Source organism: Marmota marmota, unplaced genomic scaffold (assembly GCF_001458135.2).
Source record: "Marmota marmota marmota unplaced genomic scaffold, marMar, whole genome shotgun sequence".
Taxonomy (NCBI): domain Eukaryota; kingdom Metazoa; phylum Chordata; class Mammalia; order Rodentia; family Sciuridae; genus Marmota; species Marmota marmota.
The window spans coordinates 23,005,567-23,017,598 of record NW_025999982.1 but is presented as its reverse complement, the minus strand read 5'-3'; the positions used below and the strand labels follow the sequence as shown (position 1 = coordinate 23,017,598).

Sequence of the window (12,032 nt, the reverse complement as noted above, 5' to 3'; positions counted from 1 at the left end):
AAAATTAGTATATTGTTATAAGGGAAAGTATTTTAAAACACATGGATTGCAGGTGAGAAGCACTAAGAGTACCATACCAGTAAAAAGATTGATTAGCTGAGCCCTGTGGTTCTTGGGTCCAGTGGAATCCACACTAGGAACAGCACCACCCCTGGGAGCTTGTTTAGAAATGCAGACTATCAGACCCCAAACCTACTGAAGAAACTCTGGAGGTGCCCCCGCCCCCACATCTGTGTTTATTATCCCCCACTACTAGGTGATTCTAATGCAGCTCAAGTTTAAGCAACACTGGTGTTCACAAAATATGTTAAGAACCAAAATGGAGTACCCCACTGGAAATGTAAAGGAGGAATGTAAAGCATTTTTGATCAATAAGTTTGAAGGTCATAAAAGAACATTCTGAATTATTGCTTCCCAGCAACCTGGGAGAGATGGCAGCCTTTGAAAGAAATCTAAAAGTCAGAAATATCCTCCAGTTTTGAGAGGAGTAAGATGAATTTTATGTTTTAATGTTGAGTTTAAAGGGTTGGTGAGATTTTCTATTAGAACTTTCCAGCAGCTGGTTATTAATGAGTGATTTGAATAGGAGAGAATGATTGGTGATAGATGCACATTTGGCAGCCACTTGCCTAGAAAGGATACTTGAAGATTTGATGCTTCAAAAAAGAAAATTAATGTTTATTGTTCTAGTAGTTGAATAAACAGATTGAATGATTTCTCGAAGAATGAAAGCTCTCAGGATCCTGTTGGCTTTAAGGAATATTCCACATTCCATAATATCTTCTAAAATGAGATTCAGTTCTTTTTATTATACTTTCATTGATATGCAGCCACCAGGTCCATAAAATCTGTGTCAATGAATGCACTTAATTTTTTTTAGGTTACACCTTCAATTAGCTAAATAAGGAGAATTATAAGAAAGGAACTATGCCCAATTTATATTTTGAAAAATATCAAACAGTTTTCTTATAATTGTATTAAATATATAAAAACCAATACCAGTTCATCCTTTTTCTTTTAGATTCTAAGTGGCAAGAACTCAACCAATTAACAGTTGATAGACAACAAAAATTGGAAGAATCCTCCAATAATCTAACCCAATTCCAGACTTTAGAGGCTCACTTAAAACAGTGGCTTGTGGAGAAAGAACTGATGGTCAGTGTTCTTGGGCCCTTGTCAATTGACCCAAATATGCTGAACACACAAAAGCAGCAGGTGCAGGTGAGTATTACCTAATATCCTAGCTCAGGCATAGCACCTTGACTTAACAAGACAAATGCTTTCATTATAAACATGTTAGCTTTGGGCAATATGTGCTTTAACTGCTTTGGAGTGTCTTTGTAATATTTCAGATGCTCCTGAGACACCATCCTAAGATTGGTGGGAACTCCCCCCAAAGCTATGATTTTTAGAGAATGGCAGCTATAAGGCATCCCATCATATGTTCCCTGGGCCCATGAGTGGACCAAGTCCCCTGATTATTTCAGTCATATTGTGGTTGGTGCAGACCCTGTTAAAAAAGGCCTTCTCTGAAGTATTAATGTGCTTCTTTAATATTTTTATGAGAAGCTAGTTATAATTTTATTGTTTAGAAATTACTCCTTTGAGGTTTTATTCATTTTGATTGTGGTAGCAGATAATGAAACTTGTAAAACTCATGCAGAACGGTCCTGAGGGGGAGAGAGACAGAATAAGAAGGGGACAGGGAGTCAGGGAAGCAGAGAGGGAACTTGAAGCCTGTGTGTTAGGCTAGTCTAATTACAAAGTAGAAAAATCCACAAGCAGGGGTGGGGAATCTACAAAGTCAGACATAAATAGCAGAAGCTCCATTGTGATTCCAGTTAGATTTCTTCAGCTGTGATCAGTGGCTTGAGAAATGGGAGGTGATTACATGAGCTGAAAATACTAATAAGTCTTGGTAGTTTGGAGTCACATGATCTAGTTCATATCTGTTCATAATCAAACATAAAACAAAAGATAAAAATGAATATCAGGGGGAAATATTTGTTTCTAGTCAGTCTCCCAGAGATGGATAAATAGAGACTAATATACAATGAAAGGTAGGTAAATATACTAAAAGAAAGAAATTCTAGGGTCATTCATTTTATAATGACAGTCATGTTGAACCTATGTCTCCTGAGCAATTTGATTTTCTAACATTATTATAATAGACTGTAAATAATAAATCTTTAGTTTAAAAAAACTTATAAATTGTAAATCAGTGCATCATGAGCATGACACACAATTATAATTGCACATGTTCTCTAATGTGGAATGCTATTGAATATTTCATAAATTAGGCAAAGAGAAAAACATGAATAGGAAAAGATGAATGTGGTGGTCATGTGACATGAACTCGTTCTTGGCAGTGTTTCTTTTTGTGTATGAAAACTTGAACGTGTACTTTTTTGTTCATTTTTGCCCAGGCTACCAAAAGTATTTATGTTATTCTTCCCCTTTGGGAGATGTGATGATTTTAGATGAAGCTATCTCTGTGAATTACCATGACTGTAGGAATTAGTATAAGATAACTGCACTGCCCTTCAAATAAAAGCTAGGAAAGCAATAACTAGGAAACAAACAAAAACTAGATGAATTGGTACCATATCTTCTTCTTTGAATGTTCAAAACTCTGTCTTCTATAATCAATTATACAGTAGTTTGTATTTATTTACCCTTCTTTACCTTAGATTCTGCTGCAAGAATTCGATACCCGGAAGCCTCAGTATGAACAGCTAACAGCATCTGGTCAAGGCATTCTGAGCAGACCTGGAGAAGACCCTTCTTTACATGGGATTGTGAAAGAGCAGTTGGCAGCTGTGACCCAAAAGTGGGATGGCTTGACAGGACAATTGAGTGACAGATGTGACTGGATTGACCAGGCCATTGTCAAAAGCACTCAGTATCAGGGCCTGCTAAGAAGCCTTTCTGATAAGCTGAGTGAGCTGGATGACAGACTCACCAGCAGTGTGGTGGTGAACACACTTCCTGATGCCATGAACCAGCAGCTGGAAACAGCTCAAAACCTGAAGCAGGAAATAAAGCAAGAAACAAAGCAGATAAAATTTGCTCAGGCACTCTGTGAGGACCTGTCAGCCCTGGTTAAAGAAGAGTACTTGAAAGCAGAACTCAGTAGGCAACTGGAAGGCATCTTAAAATCATTTAAGGATATTGAACAAAAAGCAGGTTTGTCTGTCTTCTCTTATGATACATGTATTTCCTGGACAGAAATGGATATCAGATATTGCTGTTTCCAAGCTGTTGCCAATGATCCAGGACCCTAAAGAGCCCCTGCCTCATTGAGCATGAGTGAAGGGGTGGTTGAGCATAGGAGTGCAGAGAACAGTTTAAGGGTCAGGCAGTTCCATTCCCATCAAAAAAATTAGCAAAACTCACTTAATGAAGGCTCATTGATCTGTGGTATCCCAAATTGGTTTTTAAAAGATGTAAACATTTTTGCTGTGTGACATTGTCTTATTTCACCCGGGGGAAAAATAGATGAATGTTTTTCAAAAGGGTTTGTGTCATTTTCTTATGTACTATTACTTTTTCTGATTCTGCCACAGAAAACTTTTCTAGAGAAATTTCTCTTATTTCCCTGTTCTCCTCTCTCACCTACTGCAGCACTAATTCTGTGGCAGCTGTGCCAGTATTTGTCAGACACCATAGTGTGCTGTTGGAGTTCAGGAGGGTCTTTCCAAGGAAGGACAAACTTTTTTGCTATGTTTATTTTTGTTGGAAAAATAGTACTATACCTTGCACTTGGTAAATACTCAATTTATGTTTTTTAATTATTGGATGTGTTTATTGATTACAGCAATCATTTCACATTAAACTTTATTCAATATGGAGACAGCATAATGTAACCCATAGAGACCACATGAGTTTATATCCTGACTTAACCACTTCAGAGCTGGAAAATCTTGGGCAAATAATTAAACCTCCACAATATGTAAAAGCCATAGATATGAAACAGTCATTGCAAAGAAGTGTTTTATTATTAACGTAATCTAGACCTTGGCAGTTATCTCCTCCCTATTCTGGAATGGAGATGATACTGGCAAAGCAGACCGTGTGCATTGTGACCACACCATGTAGCTTGATGCATTTGTACTTCCCAAATCAAGGCTTTTCTCCTCTTATCTGCCTTCTGCTTCTTGCCAATTGTCCTTTTTCTTATTGTTGTATTTACCTCTTACTTCTTCTTTCCCTCTGTCAGTAAGTTCACTTGTAATTCTTGTAGTCAGTGCTAGAAGTCCTTGCTTTTAGACAACTCTGCATATTAATTTGAAGATTTTTTTACTGACTTTTCATAGATTGACACTTTGATGTAAAATAAACATGTCTGTGATTTTGCTTTCAGATAATCATGTCCAGCACCTGCAGTCAGCCTGTGCAAGCTCTCATCAATTTCAGCAAATGTCTAGAGATTTTCAGATTTGGCTGGATACAAAGAAAGAAGAGCAAAACAAGTCTCATCCAATATCAGCCAAACATGATGTCTTGGAGACATTAATTAAAGTTCAGAAAGACTTCAGTAAAACTTTGACTGCTCAGTCTAATATCTATGAAAAAACCATTGCAGAAGGTGAAAATTTGTTATTAAAAACACACGGGTCTGAAAAGGCAGCCTTACAGTTACAGCTTAACACTATTAAAACTGATTGGGATGGATTTAATAAGCAGGTGAAAGAAAGAGAAGACAAGTTAAAAGATTCATTGGAAAAAGCCCTCAAGTACAAAGAGCACGTAGAAACTCTCCGGCCATGGATTGATAAATGTCAAAACAAGCTGGAGGAAGTAAAATTTTGCTTGGATCCTGCTGAAACAGAGAATTCTATTGCCAAATTAAAGTCTCTACAGAAGGAAATGGACCAACACTTTGGTATGGTGGAATTACTGAACAACACAGCCAATAGTTTGCTCAGTGTTTGTGAGGTAGATAAAGAGGTTGTTACAGATGAGAATAAATCACTGATCCAGAAGGTGGACATGGTCACTGAACAACTTCACAGTAAGAAATTCTCCCTGGAGAACATGGCCCAGAAGTTTAAGGAATTTCAAGAAGCTTCCAAAGAAGCTAAAAGGCAGCTTCAGTCTGCAAAGGAGCAGCTGGATGTCCATGACTCCCTGGGACCCCAGGCTCACAGTAACAAATATCTGACCATGTTGCAGACCCAGCAGAAATCACTTCAGACTTTGAAGCATCAGGTGGATGTGGCCAAAAGGCTTGCACAGGACCTTGTGGTAGAAGCCTCAGACTCAAAGGGAGTCTCTGATGTTTTATTACAAGTAGAAACCTTAGCTCAAGAGCATAGTACACTAAGTCAGCAGGTTGATGAGAAGTGTTCATTCTTGGAAACCAAGCTTCAGGGCATTGGGCATTTCCAGAACACCATCCGAGAGATGTTTTCCCAGTTTGCAGAATTTGATGATGAACTGGATGGCATGGCTCCAGTGGGGAGAGATGTGGAAACATTGCAAAAGCAAAAGGAGGGCATAAAATCCTTTCTGAAGAAACTAGAAGCCCTCATAGCAAACAATGACAATGCCAATAAAACCTGCAAGATGATGCTAGCCACAGAAGAAACTTCTCCTGACCTTGTTGGAGTCAAAAGGGACTTGGAGGCCTTAAGCAAACGGTGCAACAAGTTACTGGACCGAGCTCAAGCCAGAGAAGAGCAGGTTGAAGGGACAATTGAGCGTCTCAAAGAATTCTACAGCAAATTGAACAACTTTTCTACTTTGCTTCAGAAGGCTGAAGAACATGAAGAGTCACAAGGTCCCGTTGGTATGGAAACAGAGACAATTAATCAGCAACTTAATGTATTCAAGGTAGGGAGTTCTTCATTCTTACTGTTATGTTTTTATTATTAAGATAAGTTTATAATTGGCATAGAAAGGTGATTACATATTATTTAGAATCTTCAAGAATGACTATAATACAGTGTTTGAGCATATGTCAGGATAATATTCAGATGCATGGGGCAGTTCCAAGCTTACTGGGGATTTGGACATGGGGGTCAGAAGGTGCCAGAGAAAGTTCTAAACAAGCCAGAAACTGATGTGGAGTCCGTTTCTGATGTCATTCACAACTGACATTTGTAGTTACCAGAGCTGCATTTTGAACTCTGCTACATTTTTCTTCAGTGGTGAATTATAGTCTTTTCCTTTTCTTTTCTCTTGTCATTCTTCTTAATTTCTTCTGCAAACTTTTTTCCCTCTTAAAGTTCATATTTTTAACAGGCAATTTGGCATTTCGTGTTGTAATCCTGGTTTCATAAAACAAAGATCTTGGGGATTCGTGCCTCAGAGGATTAGGTGTGAATTATTTTCATTGGACTCTATATAAGCTCCTCAGACCAAGAAATGCCTACCACTTGACCAGTGATCCTTAATGAATAGAACATTAGATTAAAATAGTGGCCCAGTTTCAGTGTCATTGAATTTGGCCTCATTTGTTACAGATCAGAAGTCATATATTGCTTTCTGTGTCCTATATATTAATAATTTGCTACAGGGGTATGATATAAACCTTCACAGTTGCCATGGGTCCTGGTTCTGATCTTGAGATGTGTTTTACTTTCTGGTGAGGACTGGTAAATATGTATTGCATCATTAGCACAGAGAATAAACTAAGACCAACTAAAACCAGGATTTCCAAAACTACAGATTGGGCTGAAGTATAGCTCAGTGCTAGAGCATGTGTTTTTAGCATGCCTGAGACCCTGGGATCAACCTCCAGTATCATAAAAAAAAAACAACACAAATTGTTTCCCATGGGAAATGAGGGTGAATCAAGTGGACTTCCAAATTCTATGTTGTTATCTAACGTATTGTTTTCTTTGCTTATTTTTAATAACATTTGATTACTGAATTTTGAAAAATAACTTTAGTATAACTTTTTATTATTACTATTTGCCATTATTAAATGGCTTGAAGCTTAATTCCTCCAAGGCTTAAAAATCTGTGATTCTGTTTTTAGATCTTGATTCTTGAAGGTGAAGGAATTTCCCTTATTGTTGACTTGACTTCTTTCATTACACTGTCAAGTTTTCATGTTTCTTTGCAAAACAAAGATTCCATATGAGAGAATTTGCTATTAGAAAAACAGTTTTATGGCTTCTTTAAAGACAGAAGACATGGCTCTTCTGACAGAAAGCTTTAGAATTTTCTGTAGAATCATGATAAAACTTTAAAATTCCTATTGAAACTTAACCATGTTCAGTGCCTTTGTAAGACATCATTGTGACTTACTCTGAGTTTTCTGGGAATTTGTGTAGAGAAAAAGAGTACCCTGGGGTGGTGGTATGGCTCAGTGATAGAGCCCTTGCCTAGCATGTGGAAACCCTGGGATCAGTCCCAGTAGTGCAAAAACAAAAGAAAGAGTAGGTCTTCCTTTCTCTTCCTTGTGTTCATGAACTGTAAGAAAGTAGGCAAAAGTAATAATATTTGGTGCTGCTACTGGTGGCTGTCTCCCTGTGTGTGTTTGTGTCATGTAGAGAACTGAAAGTAGGAAAAGCAAGAGAGAGGAGTTTTCTCACCATTGCACTGAAAGTGTTTTGCAAACTAAAGCAGCACCAAATAAGCTCATTAACATTAATAGCAAGAGAGATTGTCTTGGTTGTTTGTGAAGAAAAATAATGGTTATATCTCCTAAAATCAACCATTTAGCATGTTGTGCTCGTTTGTTTTCTGATTATTTTGGAAGGAGTTGGTTTATTGAAATTCAGTAATAAAGAATATCATAGATTTAGTGTCTTGAAACTCAGTGACTTTAAAAAAAAGGAGGGATTCAAGGGATAGATCATTTGCATATAGTACATTATAGTGCCATAGGTAAGAAACAAAAATAAAAAGAATACGATTATGGTAAAGAAAGATGATAGCCTATACAACCAATAACTCCATTTGTGTGTGTGTGTGTGTGTGTATGTTTATTTTAAAAACTAACTACAGAAATTAACATTTATCATAGGCTAATTGTATGTCAGGCACCACCCTAAACTCTTCATATTTAACGCTGCTGTCATGTTCCCCTCTCACTTATAAAGAACCTAAGGTCTAGGATCTTAGGTGACTTGTCCAAGGTCACACAAGTAGTAAGTGTCAGCGTCTGTGATGCTTTGTGTGGACTTTATTCATCATTTTCACATCTTATATTTTTCTCTGGGGAATTTTCACATCATCTTTGCTTGTAATCTAATTTAGGCACTTAGTAGCCAGCCATTGTTCATTTTAATCCGAAACACCAGGAACACCTACTTAAGGAAACTGTCTATCAAATTAGCTTCTATAAGAAACACAAGGTAAATGTGTGTGAAGCTGATGTTCTCTATGTATCTTGATGACGGTGGTGGTAGTGGTTGTGATTGTGGTGTTCCCACTACTACTGTGACTGAGACAGAACCAGACAGTCCATTGTCTTAGTGGTTCTATCTTTCTTAATTAAAGTGGCAAATTATCTCATTTACTATTCAATCTTGATTGAGTTTCTTTGGGTCTTTAGTTTCAACATAGTTTTTTAGAAAGTTTTTTGATTTGTTGAGTGGAATGCTTTGTACTAAGTAAAAAGCTAGGTATTATAATTTCTGATAAGGAAACAGAAAAGCACCAAAGGACTAGGCCAGTTTTCATTATTGACTTTTTAAAATATAGTCCAGTTTGGCATTAGTTCATCAGGTAGCTTTAATTTTTAAGCTACTGTCATGGATAACATTCTCTAACAGTTTTTCTTAATGCAAAATAAACTGCCTTCAAAGCAGGACTGGAACTTAATAGTCATTATTCTGTTACTTACAGAGGATGCCTCACTCCTATTCAGTGGGAGCAAAATACATTATTTTTAACCAGGAAGACAAATTTCCCTGCTTCCATTTTACCCCTAAACTTTTGCCTTAAGAGATAGCTGTTCATATTGACCTTAGGTTTTCTTGAAAAGACAAAATTCACTTACGTTTAAGGGACCAACCCAAATATAATGAAAACAATTGCTATTCTGAACAGAAGGCCCTGATTCACTCTCAGTGAAAACTATTCTGCAGATTTTGAAAACAAATTAGTGTTACTTCAGTTGGCTTGAAGTTTTTAAACTGTTTGATTTTGTAAGTTCTGTGGCCATATATATATATATGTTCCTCATGCTAAATACTGGAGATTGGACTAAGTATGTCTAGAGTGGCAGTCTCTTTAGTCTTTAGACATGTTACAACCTTGTAGTGTTGATAACTCAGAAAGTACCATTTTTTCTGCTTATACTTTGCAACTGTTACAGTTAAATTCTGTGCACACTGTCAAAAACTTTGAATTGAACAGTGAATAGATTCTGCACGTGTCCGGGAAGAAAGAAACTCCTTTCGTGTTATCTTTGCCCCTAACTTCTGTTTGAAGGCCCCTGACTCGATGTTATTTTCAAATTGAAGACACATTTTTATTAAGAAATATTAACATTTCTATACTTTTACTTATCAAAGATATGTGAAATTGCAGTCTCTGGAAGGAGTATGTCCTTGTGATTCCTGTGATGTCAGTAACAGCCAATCAGATCTCCTGATCATCATGAAGTAATCACTGTTACCATATTGAATTGATTTAATTTCAGGGAAGATCAAAGAAACTAGATGTTTTGAAGAACATACACAGTCACATTCTAACTAAATTAGCACCCCTCCCTACCTCTCTATCTAGGCCATGGTTTTTTAAAAAAGAAAATCTTACCTCAGACCCTGCTTTTACTATTTACTTCTGGCCATTCTGTTACTGCCCAGTTGTGATTCATTTTATCCTCACAAATGAACACATCTCTGAACTAAAGATTTATTTTTATTTTCAAAATGGAAATGGCATTACATAGAGCCGAGCATTTTAAAACCAAGTTGAAAGCAGAGACATAGACCAGAACACATGCCTGATTTTACTGTAATAACTTCTGGTCCAGGTGAAGCATTATTCAACGCAGGCATCATTATTTAAATTTTGGGTAACTAAAATGCAAAGTATCTTGAGGCTCAAGAAGCCAGGCAGTTTGGACAAATTTCTTATTGTGGTATTTTTTAAATAACCTGGAAAAATATTTAATGTCACCATATTTATAAAGATAGAATTAAAAAAAATTTTAAAAAAGATAGAATTAAACTGTCCAAAGAAAGCATTAGTAGCAGTGTTTAAGTTGTATTCATATTGATAGTTAGAGGTCAATGAGGAATTGTTCTCTGCTTTTGTTGAGTACAGGGGAAAATTAGATAAAACTGTTTCAGAAAAAAAGTTTTTGATAGGGACAGTTTCTTGATAGACTAGATTTTTGTGAATGAGACTATTAGCCAGGGGGTTGTGCAATACCTTCCTCTGGTGTTTTTAAAGGTGAAAATATTTTTAGCATAAAAACTGTAACTAGATGAATGGGCTTTTGTAGGAAAGTCACACTATTTAACAAAGCACTTCAAAGTACCACTTAAGATTTTAGGATGAAAGAATACTATACCACATCTGCTGGGCAAGGCAGACATCCCCCTACCCCCATAAAGACCACACCTAGCTATTGCCAGTCAAGGCTGATATGATGGTTAGTATTGTTAATACCTTGTACTTAACCAGGCATAACAGATAACTGTCCTCTTTCTTATGTCACACAAGGACTATACAGTGTTAATCTGGAAGGGCAGTCAAAAGGGAACCTGGCAACGTGGGGTCCTCTTTCCAGTTCTGCTAATGTACTGACCCTTCTTGTCTCATACATAGCCTCTCATAACTTCTATTGCTTGATTTATGACTGAGGAATTAAAGTAGGTTGTTGAGGTCAGCTTTAGCCAGAGAGTTTGTAAAAAATGATTTTTTTTAATTTTTTCTTTTTTTTGGTTTGATTTTAATTGGATAAATCTCTCTCACTATTTTAAAGTGATCAAAAAAAAAAAAAAAGGCCCAACTATAATATTTACTGTTATTATCACAGGCCTCCTTTAGATAAAAGAAGGCCTTCATGATTTCTTTTATTGTGGAAAGTTGTTTAAGGGGTGTGGGGTACCTGGGTGTGTGTGTTTATACATATGAGAGGGAGAGACAGAAGATAATTTGCATTGCTATTATGAAATTATACATTGGTTTCTTGATAAGAACATTTGGTGTTTTTTAAATTTTTGTCTAGGTCTCTGATGACTTGTTAAAATAATAGCACACAATAGGTAAATGCTGCAATTTTAAGTTAAAAAAAAAAACTTTTGGAGCCATTCAAGAACCAGGACACCCCAAGAAAATGTGTGTGCTCCCATATCCTCTTTTCATGCATCTGTAATTGTCTTCCTCTAAAGACTGTTTTGTTTCTTTAGCCAGTATTTTAATATGAATAACATTTTCAGATTTTGCTTGGTCTTAGTTTCTCTGAAAGAAACTGAATGGTATTCTTAATGTGTGCATTAGTTTTGTTTTCTGAATGGCTTTTAAAAATCCGAATGTTTAGGTATTTTTCATGTATATATGCATACATTTTAAATAATAAGATTCATATGTCGAATCACCTCATGGAAGATGGCGGGAAAACATAGTCTTAGTATTGTAGTAATTTACAGAAAAATAGCAAGTATTTATTGAAGATATTAGCCAAGGTTTATATCAAGATAAACTTCCAAGATGAGACAATAAATCTATTGAGTGTTTCTAAACTTGTTTCTTTGTGGCGGAGTCTAAATCTTCTGTTCTCTTTAAACTACTTTCCAGTGAAGTAAATAGCTATTGCATATTCATTAGCTGCATATCCTTGAAAACCCTTTAGTCATATGAAAAACTTTATTAGTTTGAAAACTATAGGATGCTTTCAGTTTTCATTAGCTAATGACTTATCTGTTTTAAACAGAACAATAGAAAGTGTTGCTCCTAATGCCTGTTTTTGTATTTGTAGTACAAAGCACAGATCTCTTGTTAGTTTATAATCTATGTTTCAAGAGCTATTGTACTACAAGGGACTTTTGGAGTTTTCATGGATAATATAGCATTTACTTACACAGATACTTTCCCCTTACTTTGCCTTGAATTTCTTAATA

At 36.2% G+C, this 12,032-nt stretch overlaps 1 protein-coding gene across 33 annotated transcripts in view; it reads left to right on the top strand.

Annotated features, from left to right (window-relative positions):
* The window catches only part of Dst (dystonin), a 436,897-nt gene that overhangs the window by 341,752 nt on the left and 83,113 nt on the right, over positions 1-12,032 (top strand). For all 33 annotated transcript variants that reach the window (XM_015487875.2, XM_048805541.1, XM_048805534.1 and 30 more), the window contains 3 exons: positions 1,022-1,221; positions 2,691-3,186; positions 4,364-5,835. In XM_015487875.2, coding sequence (XP_015343361.1) covers positions 1,022-1,221; positions 2,691-3,186; positions 4,364-5,835 — 2,168 coding nt within the window. The remainder of the gene's footprint in view (positions 1-1,021; positions 1,222-2,690; positions 3,187-4,363; positions 5,836-12,032) is intronic.